General features: G+C 35.1%; 1 protein-coding gene and 1 pseudogene across 2 annotated transcripts in view; one reads left to right on the top strand and one right to left on the bottom strand.

The window, feature by feature from the left end:
- AGO3 (argonaute RISC catalytic component 3) overlaps window positions 1-24,150 on the top strand; it is a 123,064-nt gene that overhangs the window by 22,484 nt on the left and 76,430 nt on the right. The window contains exons 1-4 of one of the 2 annotated variants that reach the window (XM_024125563.3): window positions 11,584-11,613; window positions 16,698-16,818; window positions 20,526-20,734; window positions 21,733-21,869. In XM_024125563.3, the coding sequence (XP_023981331.1) occupies window positions 16,714-16,818; window positions 20,526-20,734; window positions 21,733-21,869 (451 nt within the window). In that variant the 5' untranslated portion in view covers window positions 11,584-11,613; window positions 16,698-16,713. Of the gene's footprint in view, window positions 1-11,583; window positions 11,614-16,697; window positions 16,819-20,525; window positions 20,735-21,732; window positions 21,870-24,150 lie in introns of those variants that run through there. The other variant, XM_024125562.3, reaches the window with a different exon arrangement.
- On the bottom strand, window positions 1,851-2,586 carry LOC112065316 (60S ribosomal protein L21-like; annotated as a pseudogene).

Here is a 24,150-nt window from a genome sequence, read left to right as displayed (position 1 = left end):
CCCCTGCATCGGCAGGCGGACGCGCAACCACTGCGCCACCAGGGAAGCCCCTACCCCTTTTCTTGATGTTCCCTTTAAGATGATGGTGGTTGTCATGATTTCATGCATTCTGTTCTCCTGATCCTAAACTCCTAACTGTTCCCTACTCTTTTATAGGAACAAGTATGTATGATATATAAAGATTTATCAATCTGCTTTCAATAAGCTTCTTTCACTTCCCCCAAATACTATGGATATGGTTTAGATAATACAGGAACAGAAAAGGAATTTATGACGTGGTGTACACCACAAAGGAGGGTTTAAAAAAAAAAAGACTTATGGACAAAATATTTAGAAAACAATGATGTTCAACTTAGCCTTTTAGTTTGTACTATCAAATACCCCAGCCTTTTCTTACTCAGTAAGTATAAGAGCCTTAAGAGCCTTCATTTAAAACGTAGATTTATTGCTGTCAAGAAATTTGTAATTTAGTAGAAGAGATAAGACACATAAGAAATAGGAAGTGAATGAGCGCTAAGAGACTTTTTAATAACATATAAAAGAAAACCATCGTATGAGTGTTATAATTAACATGTAATAAAGAGTTCTTTCTGAGGTCAGGAAGCAAGTTGTGGAGTATTACAAGTGGAGGAATCTAAGATATCAACTAATCTGATGCCTTTTTTTTTTCCCTGATACCTTTTTTGTAGCTGAAATCCAGAAAGGTTGAGAGGCTTACTCAACATTTCTAATAGCAAAGGTGAGACCAGCACGCCAGAATCCTGACTTGATAGTCATTAAAAAATATTTGTAGGGCTTCCCTGGTGGCGCAGTGGTTGAGAGTCTGCCTGCCGCTGCAGGGGACACGGGTTCGTGCCCTGGTCTGGGAGGATCCCACATGCCGCGGAGCGGCTGGGCCCGTGAGCCATGACTGCTGAACCTGCGCATCCGGAGCCTGTGCTCCACAACGGGAGAGGCCACAACAGTGAGAGGCCCGCGTACCTCAAAAGAAAAAAAAGAATTTGTAAAGCAAGAAGGAAAGGAATTGGGCTAATCTAAACAGTTGGTAGAATTGCAGATCGTGTAGTAAAGAGAACACTTTAAAAAAAAAAAAAAAAAGATGAGGCAGCAGTAACAAAGGTACAACAGTTGAGAAGAACCAGGTTTAGTGAGCCTAAGCCAGGCTTAAGGGGGAGGTTCTGGTCAGGTACTACAATAAGCTACCATCTATGAGTACATGACTTCCTAATCTTGCTGTAGCCTCCACCTCTTTCCTGAGCTTCAGACTTGACACCTGAATATCTATAAAGTGCTTCAAACACAGGTCAAAACAACTTATTCTCTCAATCCCCATCCCCACACTCTGCTCATACTACTATATTCTTTTCCTCTACCTAAATTTCCAAACTAGACCTTCTTTTTCTTCCTGTTGGTTATCAAGTCCTATTGCTTCTGTTTCAGAAATTATTCCCTAATTTGGCCCCTCTCCATCCATACTGCTACCACCTTGGTTTCAGACCCTTATTTGTTATCTAGACTATTGTAATGATCTTCAAATTGGTCTCCCCAAACATTTCTTTCTTTCCCCATTCTCGTTAAGTACCCATACTTCTGGCGTAGTTATTCTTTTAAATAAGAAATCTGATTATATCACTCCCCTACTTTAAAATGTATTCAGCTCCCTATTGCCTACAGAATAATATCCCAAATTTAGTATAGCATACCTTTCTTAGTTTGGCTCTAACCTTTATCTTTTTTCATATTCTGCAACTCCTACCTGGAATGCCCTCTCTGCCCTTACCTATCTGGCAAACTTCTATTATTTTTCAAGACAAACCCTTTTGAACTCCATAGTCAGATGGTAGTTCATTCTTTTTTTCTTTTTCTTTTTTACAAATAATATTTGGCAGTTTATTAACCAGGGGAGTATATTGCACAACAAATTACCTCACATCTTTCAGGAAGAAAAACAACTAAATTTGAAAAGTAAAGACGTCACCCACTGAATTCGGACACAGTTAAAATGTGCTTTAAATATTTCTTTGGGAGAAGGGACACAACACTTCTACTCAATTAAGAGAAACATATGTACAGTCCAGGTCTTTTACTTTCTTTACACCCGTCATGCCATGAATTCATAGGTAATGGGCTCCAACAGTTCAGGCTCCTTTCCACTGGTTCTCATGAAGTGTGCTTCTCTGGGTGGAGCAGGCTGGCGCTTCATCTGAACCCAAGTACCTTTCTCTTTGGCTTCCTTCTTTTTCTGATCATTTTCCTTCACACATTTCAGGAAGCTATCTTGGCTATTAGAGTGCTTAATGTGCTTGATAGGCACATTAATTCTCTTGGCAAGAATCTTGCCCTTAACTTGTTTGTTTACAACGATGCCAACATTGTGCTAGGTAACACTGTAGACTCTTCCAGTTTTGCCATGGTAACATTTGTGGGGCATTCCTTATGGAACAGTGCCCATTAGCTTGATATCTACAATATCACTTTCTTCTTGATTCGCATGTATGTGGCCAAAGGAACAACTCCGTGTTTTCTAAAAGTCCTAGAGAACATATAACAAGTACCCCTCCTCCTTCCCTTTGTGTTGGTCATTTTGGTGAATTATTGGAAGATGGTGGTTCCAGCCGAAAGGCCAGATGGTAGTTCATTCTACTATGACCTTTTAGTAGTTGGTTGGTGTACACTTTCGTTACAGTATTTTTAGTGTGTTATTTGTTACCCTCTTCTCTCAGTATAACCGCTTCATGAAAAGTAATATTCTTTATCATCATCTTTGTAGCCCTGATCTTAGCTCAATGATTGGCACATAATAAATACTCAGTAAAATGAATGAAATGCTTATAAAAGTAAAATGGGATGAATGTGTTGGTGGGAGACAGGAAAGAGAACTGGACATTATAGAGGGCTTTGTATGCCTAGATAAGGATTTTCAGTGCCCTACCCTTCTCTCCTAGGATATATAGGTTAGTCTTTATGTTAGTGTCCTTCTCTTTTGTCTGTCTTTGGGCTTACAGGGACCAACTGTCTCATGCTGCACTCTCAAATTCCCTTTTTCTTGTTTCTCAAAACGGGGGTGTTAATGTGTAAATTTGAATGAAGGATAATTCTGACCTTTCTGGTAGATGTTTACATTTTTAAAAGGCATTTATTAATCTTAGGAAGTCTCTTAACTGATAGAATGTCTAAGACAGATATTTCTTAGCTGAATTCCTTATTATTGCCTCTCCACCTTGCCCTGCCTGAAAGAATTGTCCCTAACTTTAGCAGTATATAGTGAAGAATTCTTATACGTTATTTATTGAATAGGAAAATTATATGATGAAAATGTTAGAAAAACAAAATCACTTGAAGACAAAATGGGATGGAATTGAGGAAGTGGTAGGAGTTGGAGGCTTGGGACTTAGAGGGATGTCAGTTGAAGTTTTTTTTAGTATTTCAGATGAGTTATGAGGGACTAGGGCATTGGCTATAACGTTGGGTAAAAAAGAACAAAATTGTTTATTAGATTTGTTCTTTTTCCTACCTTTTTTTTGGTAGAGGAATAATCACATGTTATATGTGTGTATATGAAGTTGCGTACCATAGTGTTTCACATGTAGATGCTCAACATGTTGGTTAAGTTTGGGAGGAAAATGTATATAATAGTGTGGTACATTCTGGTTTTAACTTACAGTCCTTTTGGCATCCCTAATTGTATTTCATCTTTATGTTGCCTTGTCTTCTTACATTATTTGTCAGTAGGAGTAAAGGATCTGTAATTTAGATGTTCCCAAATGGAAATTTTTTTATCGTGTACCTTTTATTTGAGTTTTGATAGGAGCTATAGGACTTCCTTGGGACTCTAAAATTGGTGTTAACCAACTTTATACTTTGTTAATAATATTGATTTAATTTTATGTCAACATCCACAAAACTTATTCCCTTTATTTTCTTCAAAAGCCTAGCTTTTGTCTTCACTTTTTGCAATATCATGTAACTAGTCAGTTAAAATTGTTGGTGGGCTTCCTAAATTGGTTCAGTTCTTACACTTCAACAACTAGAATTCTAGAAGTTAGAAGAAACTAAATAGAACTTTACAATTCCTTTTCAATATGAACTAAACAGTTATGGGCCAAAATGCAGCAGTATTTAAATCAACACATATGAGGTTTCTCTTGTCCATATGCCACATGCTCAAATATTTGGCACTGTGGCATTAATCATAATAGTAGAATGATGTATTGCAGCCAAACAAGTTTCCACTTTAGTCAGAAGAGTTTTCTTGGACAAAATATCCAGGAAATGCTTGTGAATCATCTTGTGAGTCAATTTTTCTACTTTAGACTTTCTGTCTGTTGCTTTTTTTATCCTTTCCTCACTTCTTTGGGGAGTGTGTGTCTGTGTGTTTCTTTTTTTCCCTATTTAATGATTTGATTATAAAATCAGCATTAGTTAAAAGAGCATGTAAAGCAGATTTCAGATGTTTCTAGTCTTTTTTTAACAAGTGAATGGTCTTAATAACTAAAAATTAATTTCTATAAATATTATGACCTAAAGTATAAAATCTGTAACTTGAGATTTTTATGCTCGTTTGTCCAACTACTAAATATATATGGGGATAAAATGTGAATAGACTGTTCCATATTTATTCAAAATTGTTAAATAGTGAAATAGATGGGGAAAGTTGTGTATGCAGCATGATTATAAATGCAAGATCTCCTTGCATAAAGATTTGAAGGAATGTTGAAATAGTTGGTAATAGATTGTGATCGAAGATTTTGGTTTAATTTTCTTTTACAAATTAAACATTATCTTATAGTCATTGTACTAGTATGATTGCTGTTACTATTCTATTATGATTAATGACATAGTGCTGAATATTTGTGCATAGTGCTTATGGATGTAATGTAATTCTAATGATTGAATCTTAGAAGGAAAAAATCTATATTGATATGATTTTGGCTTTTAAATAGAAATAGCTAGTCAGAGTGTTTGAAGAAACTCCCTTCTACTGTTATTAGGAATATTATTGGCATAGTGTAATAACAGGGTAGTATGCCAAGAAAGGAATATTCTTTTATTCTTTTTTTCTTTTTTTTTTTTTAAACACATTGGATTTTTTTCTTTGTTTGTTTTCTTTTCTTTTCTTTGTCTGCTTTGAGTCTTCGTTGCGGTGCGGTGGCTTCTCTTGTTGTGGAGCACGGCCTCTAGGCGCACAGGCTCAGTAGTTGTGGCTTGCGGCTTAGTTGCTCCACGGCATGTGGGATCTTCCCAGACTAGGGATCGAACCCGTGTCCCCTGCATTGGCAGGTGGACTCTCAACCACTGCGCCACCAGGGAAGTACAGGACGTTCTTTTTTTAAATAACATCCTTATTGATATAAAATTCACGTACTGCACGATTCACTCATTTAAAGTGTGCAATTCAGTGGCATTTAGTATGTTCACAGTGATAATGTACAACTGTCACTGCAGTCATACTTTAGAACATTTTGTCCTCCCCCAAAGAAATCCCATACTCACTAGCAGTCACTCCCCATTGCCTCCCTCCCTGCAGTCCCTGCCCAACACTAATCTACTCTCTGTCTCTGTAGATTTGCCTTTTCTGGACATTTAAATATAAATAGAATCATACAATATGTGGCCTTCTGTGTGACTGACCTCTTTCATTTCACGTTTTCACATAATGTTGTAACATGTATTAGTACTTCATTCCTTTTTATTGCTTAATGATATTCCATTGTATGGATATTTTGTGTATCAGTTCATCAGTTGATGGACATGTGAGTTGTTTGCACATTTTGGCTCTTAAGAATTATGCTGCTATGCACATTCATGTACAGAATTTTGTGTGGGACGTGTTTTCATTTCTCTTGAGTGTATACCCAAGAGGGGAATCATATGGTAACTCTATGTTTAACCATTTGAGGAACTGCCAGACTCTTTTCTAAAGTGGCTGCATCATTTTACATTTCCATTAGCAGTGTGTGGTGATTCCAGTTTCTCTACATCCTCATTAACATTTGTTATCTGTCTTTTTGATAATAGCCATCATAGTGAGTGTTAAGTAGTATCTCATTGTTACTTTGATTTGCATTTCCCTGATGGCTAGTGATATTGACCATATTTTCGTGCACTTATTGGCTATTTGTATATTTTCAGAGAAATGTCTATTCAGGTCTTTTGCCCATTTTTAAATTGGATTATTTGCCTTTTCCTTACTGAGTTGTAGGAGTTCTTTATACCTTATCAGATAAGATGCATTGCAAAAATTTTCTCCCTTTCTGCACCTTGCCTTTTTACTTCCTTTTAAAAATTTTTTTCTTTTTTCTTTTAATTGAAATATAGTTTATTTACAATATTATATTATTAGTTTCAGGTATACAGAATAGTGATTTGATATTTAATAGATTATATTCCATACAAAGCTATTATAAAATATTGGCTATATTCCTTGTGCTGCCTTTTCACTTTCTTGATGATATCCTCTGAAACACAAACATTTTTCATTTTGATGAAGTCCAATTATTCTTTTGCCAGCTGTTCTTTTGGTGTCTTATCTGTAGAGGGGTATACTTCTGATTAAAATGATTTAGAAGACATACACCAGAAAACACTGCCAGTGAAAATCAAATGGTATAGTTTTGAATGTTTAGCTATCTTGGGGAAACTATATCATGCAAAATATGTCAGTTTAAAAAAAGCAAGTTTTATTTTCCTTGTTAGTTGTTAGTCACTTGGAAGATAGGAAAGCTAATAGATGGTGATTATTTCAAATCTCAAAATTCTTTTAAAGTAGCATTTAAATAAATTACTCAGTAGAAATTAACCTTTTGGCTAATATTCTTACAATATATTTGAAATTCAAAGATAATCTTAAAAATAAATATATGTCTAAACATCAGGGACTAGTAGGTAGGGTTTATTCCTAATATGCATCTATTTGTGTAGATTTAAATTACAATAACAACTGTATAGTATTCCATTGTAGGATGTGCCTTGACTTGTTTACTTCTAGTATGCTCCATTTTTTTTCTTAGGCTGAGTTAAATTAATTTAAAGCAGTTATCTGAATGTACCATATTATTGTACCAAAGCAGTATGCTATTAGTACTAGATTTGAGGATATATGGATCCTGACTAGAACTATGATTCTAAAGCCTGCAGTAACTTTTAGAAAGATCATTTTAAAAATCTTCCCTATGTTTTCATTAACTGTTTAACTTATTGTGCCCCTGTTTGTGTCAGGCACTGTGCTAAGTTCTGGAGATAACAAGATAAATAAGACATGATTCCTGCCAAGGATTATATAGTCTGTATAGAGTGACAAGTTCTGTGAGATGTGCAGTATGTGCTGTGATAAAAGAGTAATGATTCCTGCTTTTGGTTAGCGAGGAAGATAGGGTACATGACATTGTTACCTGAGCTGAATAGTTACCCAGTGGACTAGGGGAAAGAATAATCCATAGAGAGCATGAGCAAAGGTCTGACATGTTTATGTAACAGAAATAGGCCAGTATAAATAGAGTAGCTAGATTCTGAAAAAGTTGGCCAGCAAGTAGGTTATAAAGGATCTTAAATCCATGCTAAGGCTTGTGAATTCAGAAAGAGTAGAGAGCCACTGGAGGCTTTTGAGCAAATGAGGAACACCTGTATTTAAAAGCATTTCTTTCTTTTCAGTGTTTTTTTTTTTAATTGAATTATAGTTGAGTTACAATGTTGTGTTAGGTTCTGGTGCTCAGCAAAGTGATTCAGTTTTGTGTGTGTGTGTGTGTGTGTGTGTGTATTCATTCTTTTTCATATTCTTTTTCATTATGGTTTATTACAGAGTACTGAATATAGTTCCCTGTGCTCTACAGTAGGACCTTGTTGTTTATCTATTCTATATATAATAGTTTGCGTCTGCTAATCCTGAACTCCAATCCAACCCTCCCCTCCGCCCTCCCCCTTGGCAACCACAAGTCTGTTCTCTATGTCTGTGAGTCTGTTTCTGTTTCGTGGATAAGTTCATGTGTGTCTTTTTTTTTTGTCTTTTTTTTTTTTTTTTTTTTTGCTGTACCACGCAGCTTGTGGGATCTTAGTTCCCCGACCAGGGATTGAACCCAGGCCCTCGGCAGTGAAAGCGCAGAGTCCTAACCACTGGACTGCCAGGGAATTCCTATATGTGTCATATTTTAGATTCCATGTATAAGTGATATCATATGGTATTTGTCTTTCTCTTTCTGACTTACTTCACTTAGTATGATAATATCTAGATCCATCCATGTAGCTGCAAATGGCATTATTTCATTCTTTTTAATGGCTTAGTAATATTCCATTGTATATATACCACATCTTCTTTATCCATTCATCTGTCGATGGACATTTAGGTTGTATCCATGTCTTGGCTATTGTAAATAGTGCTGCTGTGAACATAGGGGTGCATGTATCTGTTCGAATTATAGTTTTGTCTGGGTATATGCCCAGGAGTGGGATTGCCAGATCATATGGCAACTCTGTTTTTAGATTTTTGAGGAACCTCTATGCTATTCTCCATAGTGACTGCACCAATATACATTCCCACTAACAGTGTAGGAGGGTTCTGTAAAAGCATTTCTAGGGAATTCCCTGGCGGTCCAATGGTTAGGACTCCATGCTTTCACTGCCAAGGGCATAGGTTCAGTCCCTGGTCAGGGAACTAAGATCCTGCAAGTGGCATGATGCAGCCAAAAAAAAAAAAAGCATTTCTAATGGCAGTGGGGAGAATGAATTAGAGAAGAGAAAGACCAGAGTCCTGGAGAACATTTGGAAGGTGATTGCAGTAGTCTTCAAACTTCTGATCATGCATCCCTATTAATTAAAACATATTTACCTATGCATTCAACAATATATATATATATATATATATATATATATATATATACACACACACATTTAAAATTTTTTAATTTACGGACATGTACTACTATTCTAACATTGCATAACTTTAGAAAAATTAAAGGTGGGAAACAATATTTTGAAATAAACTATTTAAGAATAGATTTAGTAATTTGACATGTTCTGATTACTGTACCAAAACCTGATAGAATATGTGCCACACACTTGAATGGAAATAGTTACAACATGCTGAAAATGAATGAATGAGTGGGAGTTCCACTGTTAACTCTTATGTTGCAGAACTCCCATTATTCTCTTTGGATTCCTTGTGTACCTACATATGTTACACCTGATCGTCTGATGTGGACTAAATGAGGATACCAGTGTCAATCCCTATTCATGAATTTTAGTCCATCTCAATTTGTAATTGTTAGATGAAAATTAAATATAAATACATCTAACCATTTTTTCTCATACTCCAGCATAGCCGCTAGCACCTCTAATACTATTTTTTTTTAATATTTATTTATTGGCTGCGTTGGGTCTTAGTTGCAGCACACGGGAACTTTCGTTGCGATACACGGGCTTCTGTCTAGTTGTGACTCGTGGGCTCAGTTGCCCCGTGGCATGTGGGATCTTAGTTCCCCGACCAGGTATCAAACCCGCATCCCCTGCATTGGAAGAGGGATTCTTAACCACTGGACCACCAGGAAAGTCCCCTATTTTTTTTAATTTGTAGTATAGTTGATTTACAATATTAGTTTCAGGTGTATAGCATAGTGATTCAGTATTTTTGTAGATAATACTTCATTATAAGTTATTACAAGATAATGGCTATAATTCCCTGTGCTATGTAATATATCCTTATTGCTTATCTATTTTATACATAGTAGTTTATATCCGTTAATCCCATAGCCCTAATTTGTTCCTCCCCACTCTTCACTCCCCTTTGTTTTCTATAGCTGTGAGTCTGTTTCTGTTTTGCATATCCATTCATTTGTATTATTTTTAAGATTACACATATAAGTGATATCATACAGTATTTGTCTTTCTCTGTCTGACTTATTTCACTAAGCGTAATATTCTCTAGGTCCATTCATGTTGCTGCAAATGGCAGAATGTCATTCTTTTTAATGGCTGAGTAATATTCCATTCTGTGTGTGTGTGTGTGTGTGTGTGTGTGTGTGTGTGTGTGTGTACACATACACCACATCTTTATCCATTCATCTGTTGATGGGCACTTGGGTTGATTCCATGTCTTGGCTACTGCAAATACTGCTGCTGTGAACATCGGGGGGCATGTATCTTTTCAAGTTCGTGTTTGGTACCTACTTTTTTAGATTAGAGATAGTGTTCTAAGACTTAACTAATAGCAGTGGCAGTGGTGGTGGAGCAGAGGCTTAGATCTAAGATTTAGAAGAAGAATGAATAATTTAGGTGTGTAGAGAAAGGGAAGAGATAAGAATGGCTTCATAGTTCCTTGCTTGTACAATGTTGATGGCTTTAACAGAAATACAGATGGTGAAAGGACCAAGTTTTTTATTTTCTCTTGACTATTTGGAGGTTGAATTGTGTAAGAAACATCAAGATGGAGAAGTTCAATAGATTATTGGAAATAAGTGCCTAGAGCTCAGGAAATAAGTCAAGATTGAGATTTGAGATGTGTCAGCATATAGGTGATAGTTAAAAGCTAGGGAGAGTGTGTAGCGTCAAGATAAGAAAACTGAGAATGGATCTCTGGAGATACTGTTGTTTCAGGTTGCCAGTGAAGACACTTAGAGATTGCAAAGGTAGGAGAACCAGGACAAAGTAGAAGCTGTTTCAGAGAAACTAAAGCACGGATCGTGATTTTCAAGGATTGATCACAGTGATAAATGCTAAAAAGAAGCGAGGAACGTAGAGACTGAAAAGAGGCTATGTCTATTAAGAAGTCAATGGTGGCCTGAGGGGGAAGTGTTCTAGAGGAGAATTGTTAGTGTAAGCCACATTGAGTTAAATATCTATTGCTCAGTCTAAAGTAATCTATCAATTGTTTGTGAATACTAGAAATGGTTACTAGATTAGCTAGTGTGGTTATATAAGGTTATGAAAGAATTCACACCCATATGAATTGGCAGTGAGGATAGTTTATGGTAAAATGCTCTGATGTACTACAAATTTTATAAGGTATTAAAAAGTTGGTCTAAAGTATAACTCCTTTCTCCTCTCCTCTGCATCTTTAAACTTTAACTTGATGCAAAGGTATGGCTACCTTCTCTGCTACTTAGTACAGAGTTATGAAGATAAATTAGAGGTTAGAAGGATACTAGGAGAGGCTGTCAGCTGTTTTCGCTGTGTTTTATAAACCTCTGGCTGATTTTAGCGTCTTGTTATACCTTAGCAATCTTCCTTTGTTCTGTCTGTATTATAGTGGCAGATTAATTTATTGTAGCTGGGAATACTAAACTAAGGTGAATAGTTACTTTTAGAGGAAAATACTATTTTACGTCTTCTCCTAAAGACTAAAATAATATTTCCCATTCTACCTTTTGGGAGCAGAGAATTAAGAGGTACCTAAAAATGAGATGAAGATGGGTCTCTGTGAGTTTATAGTAACAATTAACAGGAAAATAATTTCCTCCCCTTTTTATGTTAAATTTTCCCTCTCCTACCATTTTTCTGCTGTATGAGTCAGGTGGTAAAGTGGAACTTACTGAAAACAATATTAAATTTTACTTTACAGTCTGTGCACCAGAGCATGATGGAGTCAAAAGACTTGGTACCAGAATATAGGAAGTGGTGGTTGAGGTAAGAGTGGGAAGGTAGGCTGTAGCCCTGTGTAAGACCTAGTGTACTCAGGGAGGTTCCATTTTTGTAGTGATCGCCAGATATTCTTCAGGATTTTAAAATTCTGTCCTGAGGTTCTACAAAAATGCATCATATTATTCTCTGCAAGAATTCTTCCCTCTTCAGACTAAGGTTATTAGTAAAAGGAAGCCACTAAAGATTGGTTAGAAGTTCTTATACCCAGTTACTCAGATTTTCTTTCCCAAATTTCTTTCCTACATACTGCTTTAGACGTTAAAATATTTTATGTATTTTGGTTATGGTAGCTTTACTTTTTATTGTAAGCTAAGAAGCTGGCTTAACAGTACACACTTAAAATGTTATCCTGAAATTTCTACATTTGAACAAAAGATTCCTCCCCCCATTGTTCATTGTTATAATAAAAGACTAGTGCTCCACAAACTACAATGTAGGGAAAATTCAGTTCACAGTTTCTGTTAATTAGCAGAATTCATTGTTTGTATTATTTACTGTATTTGATGCTACTGCCTTGTAATGTATGTTTGTCGTTTAGGAAGACTTCAGTACCTCAGTATCATTCTTGAAGTACGATTTTGAGATAATTATGCTTAAATTTTTATATAAAAGTAGTATGATACATATTTACCTTTTTCCCCCAAGGTACTTTCACTAATATCCCACATGGTCCCTATAACAGCCCTGAGAATATTATCTCATTTTTATTGATAAAGGAACTAAATTCAGAGAGGCCAAGTAAATTTCCCAACAATTTAGTGGCAGAGTGGGACTAAAAACTCATGTCTACTTATTTTTTCTCCAGTTCATATGTTACCACATATTTTAAAGGTTCCTCAAGTTGACCATTTTTCAATTCAAACTTTCTTCATAATAACAGTGAGTACCTTTGCTGTTACAGCTGACTAGATGACTAGATAAATTACTGTTTTAGAGAGTTTTTCCTCTAGTTTCACATGCCTGCCCGATGAATATTCTAATAAACTACCCTTTGCTACAGTATCATTTGAGATAAAAAATGACAAGTTGCAGCTCCTGCATTTGTCATTTTGTTAACTTGCATAATAAAGTTCCATTAAAAGTCTAAATATATCATTTAATTATATCATATTAGTAAGAGGTTAAAGTTAAAATTGCCCAATGTACATAGAATTCTAATACCATTCTGTAAAGGCTCAGAAGCCTTAAGTTCAAATCAATATTTAGTGTAATTATTTATAAAGGAGTTTCTGTATCTGATGCTATGATCTGCAGTTTCATTATTTGATATTCTCTTAATTAAATTTTACTGTTAGAGGGGATTGTAGACATTATTCATTTCAATCTTCTAGTCGGTATCTTCTCTGACATAAGTGCTTTTTGAACAGTTCTAGCAAGGATGAACTCAGGTACTTTATGAGATAGTGTAATCCACTCGTGAATAACTCTGATGGTTAGCAAATGTTGGAAATTTTTGTTCCAAAATCTAGGTCCTTATATTTTCCAACTATTTGTCCTAATTCTGTCCTCCCATACAAGGAAGATACTCTACTCAGTTTTTCACATGACAGTCTGTCAAAATGGCTGAAGACTCCTCTAATTTCCTTTGACTCTTTCCTATTCTAGACTAAGAGTCCTTAATTTGATTTATTTTTGCTCATATTATGTGAGTTTCTATCAGGATTACCTTTTTATGATTATGTTTCATTTGTTAGGGTCTTAAGTTTTTTCCAAATTGAACAGAGTACTCCAGAGTTTGAAATGACCTGTGTAATATTTGATGGGATGGTTACCTGCCTTATACTGGGTATTTAAATATATGCAACCTGAGTTCTTTAATTTTGAAGAAGCTGCATCACAGTATTAGTTGATTTTGGATTTATAGTCACCTAAAGCCTCTTTGCACGAGAGCAGTGGGAAAGTTTAGATCCTCTAATTTGTTCTTATTGCAGTTGAACTTTTCAAACATAAGTGATTCGACTTTACAGTTACCCATACTATGTTTCATCTTCTTTTACTTTGATTATTGTTGTAGTTTGTCAGTAGCTTTTAATACACTAATTTGTTTTTAGCATACTAGCCTTGTCTCTCGAGTTTGTATTATTTGAGGGTTTCTTAACCAACAGATTTTTTTAAAAATAAATTTATTTATTTATTTTTGGCTGGGTTGGGTCTTTGTTGCTGTGTGCGGGTTTTCTCCAGCTGTGACGAGCGGGGGTGGGGGGGCACTCCTCGTTGCGGTGCGCGGCTTCTCACTGCGGTGGCCTCTCTTTGTTGCGGAGCACGGGGCTATAGGCACGCAGGCCTCGGTAGTTGTGGTTCATGGGCTCAGTAGTTGTGGCGCCCGGCTCCGCGGCACATGGGATTCTCCCAGACCAGGGCTCGAACCCTTGTCCCCTGCATTGGCAGGCGGATTCTTAAACACTGCGCCACCAGCGAAGTCCCAACAGATATTTTTTGATTATTTACTGTATGTAGGGCACTAGATATGTTTCTTTTCCTTATTGTATTGATAGTTTGGGGCAGTAGGGGAGGACTCGAAATTTATTTTGAATAAATGTTTCCATGAATATCCAAGTTACTGATATCTTAGAGAAAGAAAAGGAACTTGCCCTGCCCCACATTACAACATAATAAAACACTCCAGTAATCATGAAAACATATGATACTGGTCCAAGAACAGACAAGGAGACCACTGGGACAACATAGAGAACTCAGATCAGAACTTAGTAAGGTAAACTGGCATTATAAATTGATCAGTTAAATATTGATTGTTTAGTAGATGGTGTGGGAAAACTGGTAGGGAGGAAAATAAAATTGAGTTCTTACATAATACTATTTATAAAGAAGAACCTCAAATGGATTAGTGACCAACATAATATAGGTAAAATTATAGAGTTAATGAAACATAATACATCTTTGTGAGTTAATATTTGCAAATTATTTCTTAAAACCTTAAAAGCATGAAACCATAAGGTGAAAAAATGATTAATTTGATGATACAGCATTAAAGATTTCAGTTCAGTAAATACATGGACATTGTTAACAGGCAGGTAACATTTGGGGGAAGATATTTGCAACAACTGAACCTGTTAATGAATTAACATTAGAATATCAAAGAAACTCCTTCAATTCAACAAGGAGACTGGGATCCCAATAGAAAATGAACACAGGAAACAAACAGGGAATTCACAAAAGAAGAAACACAAATAAGGAAGGGATGCTCAAATTCATTAGTAATAAGAGAAATCTAAATGAAACAAGCTTTTAGTTTTACCCACTGGACTAGCAAAAATTAGAAAGCAAAGCTGGATAATGCCAAGTCTTGTCTGGGATGTACGGAAATAGGAACCTCCAGGAGGATTGTTCAGTGCAGCCATTCTGCAGAGCAGTTTGGCAGTTCTTCATCATTTAGTTGATAAAATTCACTTGGACCTAACAGTTCTGTTCCTGGGTATATGTAGCCAAAGATTAATTCTCACACAAGTTCATAAGGGGACATAGAAGGAGATATTGCATTGTAGCATTGTTTTGGTGGCTGACTGTTAAAGATACTCTGAGTCTGTATTGCTGGGAGAGTAAGTAGACAACATGTGGAGTCCTTTGCATCACAAGCAACTAAGTGTCCCACAGCAACGTGAACAGATTTTAAAAACCTAGTGCAGAGGGTAAACTTAGGAATATATACAAACAGAAGAATGTTTATCAAACACATTAGAAAAAATAACTTATTGGGAAGAATGGGAATAAGAAATGAATATGGAAGGAAAGAAATCAATTAGTTAGAAGAGGAGTCTTATATAGATGAATGATGATAATGTGGCATGAACTGAGGAGCATGATTAACTTAAGCTTTTGTACCTGGAGAATAAAAGTGGGGTTTGGAGACTCATTTGGCAGTGGGATATAAGTTGGGCCAGAGAAGAAAAAATTAAAGGCATAAAAAACAAGAAACTTAAAATAATTCAGGTGCTAGGACATGAGGTTTTAATTTAGGATGATGGTAATTGGGAATGGAAAGTAAAAGACTGGTGCAAGAAATACTTGCAAAATAAAATTGAAAGGCGGGGAAATAGAAATTTTGAGCGTTTGGAAAATTCCTCTGGGTATCAAATCAGCTTAATTATTTTGTTCCAGAAAATGCTTTTTTCTCTCCTTTCTCTTCTACTTCAATTCACTGGGCTAGAATTGAATTTTTTTCCCATTCTTTTAAATGTATTGCAAATTATACCAGTACTATGTGAGTATACTGTCATTGTAATATATTTAGATTGTGTAAACAAAAAAATCATTCTTCTCTTCACGTCTTTCTCCAGAGGTAACTAACCACTGTATCTGTTTGGTACATACCCTTCTAGATATCTTTCCACTGCTTTTACAAATTATGTGTATGTAAAAATAAATATTGATTTGTGGATATTTGGTATTCTCTCTGTAGTCTGCAAATTTTTTTAAATGTCTAAAAAAAACTTTAATATCATTCCATGTAAGTATATAGGATAAAAATGTTTGCTGGGTAAGAAAATGGAGGTTTCAAAATATCCTTACTGGCTAGATACCATTGGAAGAATGGGTGGGTAGAGGAATGGGGGGGGGTACAGGATACAGGTGTGTTTATTACTCTTAAAAATCTCACAGTCTAGTAGAAGTGAAGTATATAATAATTATTATAATACAGTGAAGTAAGTGTTCTAATAGATATATGTACTAGGTGCTATTTGAGCACAAAGGAAAGAGCATCATATTCTTTGATAAAGAGAGGTGAATGTGTCAGGTAGTGCTTAGAGATGGTGAAAGGGATTTTGGATCAGTTTATAAGGATAATATTTTACAGGTCAACTGTGTCCCAAAATGATTAAGTAATTCACTGGATTCATTTTTCTCTGTCTTTTGTGAAATTAATATCATCCCTTCCCAGAAATCAATCTTTCTGGTATCCTAAGCCATGGTCCTGAAAGCAAAATCTTTACCATGTATGATTATCTTTTAGAATTTGGACAGCTTTAAATAGTATAAGAAATTACTTTAGTTAAGATTTTTGTATGTCATCATGCAGAGGATTATATGAATGCATTTTTTCCCTTTTTTAGGGAGGTGGTTGACTCAATGGTTCAGCATTTTAAAGTAACTATATTTGGGGACCGTAGACCAGTTTATGATGGAAAAAGAAGCCTTTACACAGCCAATCCACTTCCTGTGGCAACTACAGGGGTAAGATGCATTCCTTTATCAGAAAGCTATACTTTTGCAATGTCTTTTAAATGCACTTATTGCCGTTTTATTGTAGTCTATATAGATATCATTTATCTATTTTAACTTTTTATTTTGAAATAATTTCAAACTCAAAGAAAAGTTGTAAGAATCATGCAGAGAACTCATGTGTACCCAGATTCATCAGTGTTCTTAAAGTTTGCCACATTTGTTTTATCATTCTCTTTCTTTTCTCTTTTACTTTTTTTGTATCTATAGAGACAGCTATATATAGAGATACATACACATACTTACTTTTTCCTGAACCATTCAAGAGTAGGTTTTATACATTATGCCCTTTACTGTGTTTTTCCTAAGAGCAAGGATAAAAACCATAGTACAGTTACCAACTTCCCTAAATTTTACATTGATATATTTTTGTCTAATCTGCCCCTATTCCAGTTTTGTCATTTGTTCCAATGATGTCCTTCAGCATTTTTTTTTCCCTTTAGTACAGAATCCAATCCAGGTTCCTGAATGTATTTAGATGTTATGTCTTTTTAGTCTTCTTTAATCTGGAACAATTTTCCAGCCTTTTTTTTTTCTTTTTTCTTTTATGACATTAACATGGTTGAAGATTACAGGCAGGTTATTTTGTAGGATGTCCCTCTGTGTTTTTCTGGTGCTTCCTCTTGGTTAGATTCTGAGTAAGCTTTTTTGGCAGGAATATTACGTAAGTGTTCTTTCCTTAATAGTGCATCGTATCAGGAGGCACATAATATGTATTTGTTCCATTAATGGTGATGTTAACTTCGATCACTTGGTTAAGTTGGTATCTGCCAAGTTTCTCCTTTCAAGTTATTCTTCTTTCTTTTGTGGGGAGATAGTATTTTTTTTAATTGTGGTAAAATACGCACAGCATAAAGTTTATCATCTGAGCCATTTTTAAGGTTCAGTGGCAAAGTACATTTACAACCATCACCATCATCCATCTCCATCTTGTAAAACTGTAACTCTGTACACATTAGACACTTAACTCCCCATTTTCCCTCCCCTCAGGCCCTGGCAACCACCATTCTACTTTCTGTCTTTATGAATTTGACCTCTCTTAGTACCTCATATAAGTGGAATCATAGTGTTTTGTCTTTTGTGATTGGCTTATTTCACTTACCATAATATCCTCAAGGTTAATCCATATTGTGACATGTGTCAGAATTTCCTCCCTTTTTAAGGCTGAATAGTATTCCATCGTATGTATATACTACATTTTACTTATCCATTCATCTGTTGATGGCCACTTGGGTTGCTTTCCCATTTGAACATAGATTTACTCTAGGGACCTCGTATAAGTGGAACCATACAATATTTGTCCTTTTGTGACTGGATTATTTTACTTAGCATAATGTCCTCAAGGTTCATTCATGTTGTCACGTGTCACAATTTCTTTCCGTTTTAAGGTTGAATAATATTACATTGAATGTATATACCACATTTTGTTTATCCATTCATCCACTGATGAACACCCTTTGGCTATTGCAAATAATGCAATAATGCAACATGGGTGTATAAATCTCTCTTCTAATGCCTGCTTTCAGTTCTCTTGTGTATATACCTAGAAGTGGAGTTGCTGGATCATATAAATGATAATTGTATTTTTAGTGTTTTGGGAAACCACCATACTGTTTTCCATAGTGACTGTACCATTTTATGTTTCTACAAACAGTGGACAAGGGTTCCAAATACTTCACACCCTTGCCAACATTTGTTGTTTTCTGAATTTTCGATAGTTGTCATCCTATTGGGTGTGAGGTAATATCTCATTGTGGGTTTGATTTGCATTTACCTAATGACTAATGATGTTGAGCATCTTTTCATATGCTTATGGGCCTTTTGTGTATCTTCTTTGGAGAAATGTGTATTCAACTCCTTTGCCCATTTTTTAATTGGGTTATTTGGTTTTGTTGTTGTTGTTGAGTTTTAGGAATTCTTTATGTATTCTCATGAGATATATGTTTTGGAATATTTTCTCACATTCCGTAGGTTGCCTTTTCACTATGTTGATTGTGTCCTTTGATGCACCGAAGTTTTTAATTTTTATAAGGGGGATACTTTTAAGAATCCCATTTCTCTTTAGACTTTTTTAGTAACTGATGATTCTTGCTTGGAAGGTTTATTATTATGTAGTAATGGTGATTTTCTAATTCTGTCATTCCTTCTACATTAATCATTGTTATTCTACTGTAAGGGAGCGCATTTTCTTCTCTTCTAGTTCTTTATCCTCATTTATTTGCCCGAATTGTCCCAGATTTTGCCTTTGTCAGCCCCTTTAAGTTGGTTCCTGTGTGCTTTTGTCATGACACATCTTTTTTTTTTTTTGAGTATTTCCTTACTTTTGGGCACAAGATGTTCCAGGTTCATCTTGTGTTTTCCCTGCTGTAGTCCTGCAACCAGCCATATCTCAAAGGTACACTGGTTTCTTTTAGTTAGGGAATACAATTTAGAAACCAAAATCTGGGTACTGGATGTGCTCATTGCTGCTGGGGTATTTGTGCTTCTAAGCCCTTTCAGTGGACAGAGATAGAAAATATAAATACATAAATAAGTAAATAGATAAACAAAACAGATAATAAGTAAATATTACATTCATATAATAAACCTAACATATGTATCCTGCAAGTACCACTTATTGTATGCAATATCATACAATATGTTTATTGGAAATCATGAATTCAAACTGATTCTTCTAGTTCTAGTCTATCCCAAAAGGAGTCTTCCTTTACTCCCTACATTGCATATTTGTGTCTTCCTTCTCCTTTAAACCCCTGACTCTCCAAAATATTACCACTTTTACTTATTTGTTCAGTCCTACAGTACATATAAAATAGTTTCTGAATTACTACACTATATCACTACAGAAAACAAACTTAGTAGTAAGAGTTTAAGGTTTTATTTTGTATGCAGTTCTTTCCCACCCACCCCTCCTCCACACCCCTAACCAAGAGTATAGTCAATATATTATGTTCAGGAGTTCCCTGAATTAGTGTTTTCTTTTCTTTCTTTCTTTCTTTTTTTATTTTTTTAAGTATTCTTTCAATCTGGCGATGTTATTTGTTTGAAATGCATTTGGTTTCATTTGATTTTGTATTTATTCAGTTTTAGTTTTTTCTCTCCATCCTTGTTGATCTTATTTTTATTTTTTTAATGTTATAGAACTTAATTTAACATGCTTCCAAAAGTCAAAACTAAGCTGAAAAATATACTCAGAATTGTTAATCCCTCCTTTATTTCTTCCAATCTGTTCTTTCATATCCTTTGAAAGTAACCCCTTTTTTTTTGTTGTTTCTGATTCATGCTTTCTGTGTTTCTTTTTACAAAAATAAGCAGATATATGAATATTTTTCCATTTCCCCCTTTCTCACATAAAATATGGCATACTATTTGTAATCTTTTGTACTTGCTTTTTTTCAAATAACAGTATAGCTTGGAAATTATTCCATAGCAGTTCTGTTACCTTTTTTTTTTATATCTGCCTAAATGGTCATTTAGGTAATTTCCATATTTTGCAATGACAAAGAATGCTGGCATAAATAACTTATTTACATTTTAGTCTATTGATTTGACATTTTTTTTTATATTTGCCTTGTGTTCTCTTAAATATTTGTATCAGTTAAAAATTATTGTATTTATCTTTTAAAACTTTTACCAGTTGACTCTTTTCCCATCAACAGGTAGATTTAGATGTTACTTTACCTGGGGAAGGTGGAAAAGATCGACCTTTCAAGGTGTCAATCAAATTTGTCTCTCGGGTGAGTTGGCACCTACTACATGAAGTACTGACAGGACGGACCTTGCCAGAGCCACTGGAATTAGACAAGCCAATCAGCACTAATCCTGTCCATGCCGTTGATGTGGTGCTACGACATCTGCCCTCCATGAAGTGGGTGCTTCTGGCTTTTTTTTTTCTCTTTAGATTTTAAGTGTGAAGCTTTCTTCCCAAAAGTAGGTTGTGCAGTCTTCCTTTGGTTAACCTTCAGATGTTGTATATTTTGATTATCTCAGTTGAAGAATAGCATGCATACAAATTCATTGAGAGAAGTAAGTTACACAAAATTCTCTGACTTGTGAAAGTAAATGCACATCATTAGCATAGCTTTTTTTTTTTTTTTTTTTTTTTTTTGCGGTACGCGGGCCTCTCACTGTTGTGGCCTCTCCCGTTGTGGAGCACAGGCTCCAGATGTGCAGGCTCAGTGGCCATGGCTCACGGGCCCAGCCGCTCCGCGGCATACGAACCCGTGTCCCCTGCATCGGCAGGCGGACTCTCAACCACTGCGCCACCAGGGAAGCCCCATGTAGCTATTTTTTTCAGAAGAAAAATGTCTAACCCTTTTTCTTAGGAGCTATAAATCTTGACTAACTGATACATTTTCAGTTTTAGTATTTTAGTTAAATCACCGTGTTTTAAAGGTAATTTCATTGTTTGTATAACAGTATCAAATTGTGTTGAAATTGTTACTTTTTTAATCACACTAGCATCTCACATGTGTATATGTGTATATGTATAGGATCAGTGTGTCTTTTTAAAGAAAAATATTATGTCCTACAAACAACATTTATAGCAGTAGCTTTTTGATCAATAATTATTTATTCTTTAGCATTTTCTAAGGTTGGAACTATTTTTTAAAACTATTTTAAATAAAATTTAATCTTATTCTAACATTAGTTTTAAGTATAGAGAATTTCAGTGAGGGATGGTGTTTTTTCATTTTGAGTGGTTGCTTTTTGCTTTCACAAATTTGGAAAATGTTTAGTTTCATATATTCATAATGAGAGGCATTATTATGATGTTAAGATTATATCCTCTAGACTCACCTGTTCTGCAGATTTAAATACTCAATGGGAAGGAAAAGATTGAACATGCCATTTTAATTTTTGTAGATATACGCCTGTGGGGCGTTCCTTTTTCTCAGCTCCAGAAGGATATGACCACCCTCTGGGAGGGGGCAGGGAAGTTTGGTTTGGATTCCATCAGTCTGTTCGGCCTGCCATGTGGAAAATGATGCTTAATATTGATGGTAAGGGAATTAAAACCATATTCTGTGTTGGGTAGTTGATTTCTATATGGCCTGTGTGTGTGTGTCTGTATATATGTACATTTTATATGTAATTATATGTACTGGTATCTTGAATTAATATTTGGACATATATTAAGACAAACTGGAAAAACCTTTATTTTTTTATTACATTTCATTTAGAAATCCTTTATATAGAATTTGTCCTGGAATGCTACTAAACATGAAATAAGCAAATGAAAGCAAATGTAAAAGCCTTGACATGATCATCTGAGCAATTATAACTCATTTTTGTCCTTAACTATTATATAAGTCAGTATTTCATTATGAAATACATATTTTAAAGGAAGAGAAGTCTGTTGGTCTTGGTGACCCTTAGATTGTGCCTACTACTGATGTTTAATGTGCTGCTAATTGCATTCTCATTTTTAGGTGTTTTTTTTTTTTTTAAGCATATTTTCAAGTATATATAAAAGTAGAGAGACTAGTATGATAAACTGCTGCCTATGTAGCCAGTATCCAGATTGTCAGGACTTTTCTGCCTTTGCTTAAACTATGTACATTTCTTCCTCTACTATAGTAATTTTAAATCAGATCCCATACAGCATGTTATTTTTTCCCTACTACAGTGTGCACCTCTAAAAATATGGATGTTTTCTTACACAGTCACAATACCACTATCATACGTAAAAAATTTAATCATTTATTTGTAGTTTCTAATTCCCTGTCCATAGTTAGATTTCCCTGATAGTCTCAAATATATCTTTCTATAGTTGGTTGGTTCTAATCAGGATCTAAACAAGATCCACACATCACATTTGGCTATCATGCCTTTTAAAAATGTAGTAGTCCCACTTCCTTCCCTCTAGTTTTGTTTTGTTTTTTCCTTTTTTATGTCATTGACTTGTAGAAACTTTCACTTTTCCTGTAGAATATCCAAAAATCTGGATTTGTCTTTTGTTTTCTTGTGGTGTCATTGTCTTCTTCCTCTATCCCCTGTATTTCCTGAAAATGAAAGTTGGCCCTGTTAAGCTTGATTCAATTTTGATTCATAAATGCTCCATATTGTATCATATTAGGAGGCATCTAGTATATAGTGGTCCCAACTTTAGTGGTACTAAGATTGATCAGTATGTTCAGAGATCAGTAGGCCTGATCTCTCCATTGTAAATTTCCCAGTCAGTCTTTCAATCCATTTCCATTCGTTGATCATTGTTACCTGAGTCATTTATTTCACTAGGGATTACCAACTGGTATTTTTTCTAATTCTGTTATTCCTTTTACATTAGATGGAATTCTTATGTGGAAAATCACATTGTCCTGTTGATAATTCATTGTCTTTGATAGCTTTCTTGCTTTCTGACACAGCAGAATTTTCCAGATTCATCCTGTATTTCCTCCTCTATACCTGGAATCAGCCATTCCTCCAAGGATCCCTGGGTCTTTCCAGATCAGTGACATAGTTTTGTCGTTATTTTCAGCTGCATCTACCATTGTGGGGATACATCGAGATGATGTATTTTTAAAGTCATCTTTAGGTGTATACTAGGGCTGTTTTTAATTATTTTCCATTTCAGAACATCATTCATATATTTGTATTTTTAAGATAGATTCCAGGAGGTGAGCTTGATGGGTCAAAAGCAGATATATTTGTAATTTTGATTGTTACTGCCAGATTGCCCTCCACTGAGGTGCATCAGTAAATGAGACTACCTGTTTCCCTATACCTTTGCCACTAGAGGTGTCAAGCTCTAGATTTTTATCAATCAGATTTACAAGAAATAGTTTCCTTATCTATTATTTTGCATTTGACCATCTTTTCACATATGTAAGGGCCACCTTATTTCTTTTTTATTAATTCTTTATGTCCTTTGCTCCTTTTTTTCTGTTGGATTTTTAGTCTTATTTACTGAGAGAGCTTTCTGAAATCAAGGAGATTAGCCCTTTGTGGTATGAATTGCAAATATTATCCCTAGGTTGTTATTTGTCTTTTGATCTTTGGTGTGGTCTTGTTTTTGCTTTTTGTCATGTAGAAATTTGTCTTTTGGTGGGGCTGTATGTTTCAGTCAGTCCTTTCTTTTATAACTTTTAATATCTTCTAGGGCTAGTCTCATTTTTCTCTTCAGGATTTCTAGGCCATTCTTACTTATCTCACTATATAAGCTTTAGAAATACCTTGTCAGAGCTAGTGGTTATGGGAGGATGGACTGTTACTTTTACTGTGACCTCATTATATATATATATATATATTTTTTTTTTTTTTTTTTTTTTTTTTTTTTTTTTG

Source organism: Physeter macrocephalus, chromosome 3 (assembly GCF_002837175.3).
Source record: "Physeter macrocephalus isolate SW-GA chromosome 3, ASM283717v5, whole genome shotgun sequence".
NCBI lineage: Eukaryota > Metazoa > Chordata > Mammalia > Artiodactyla > Physeteridae > Physeter > Physeter macrocephalus.
This window is presented reverse-complemented; position numbering and strand designations above follow the sequence as displayed.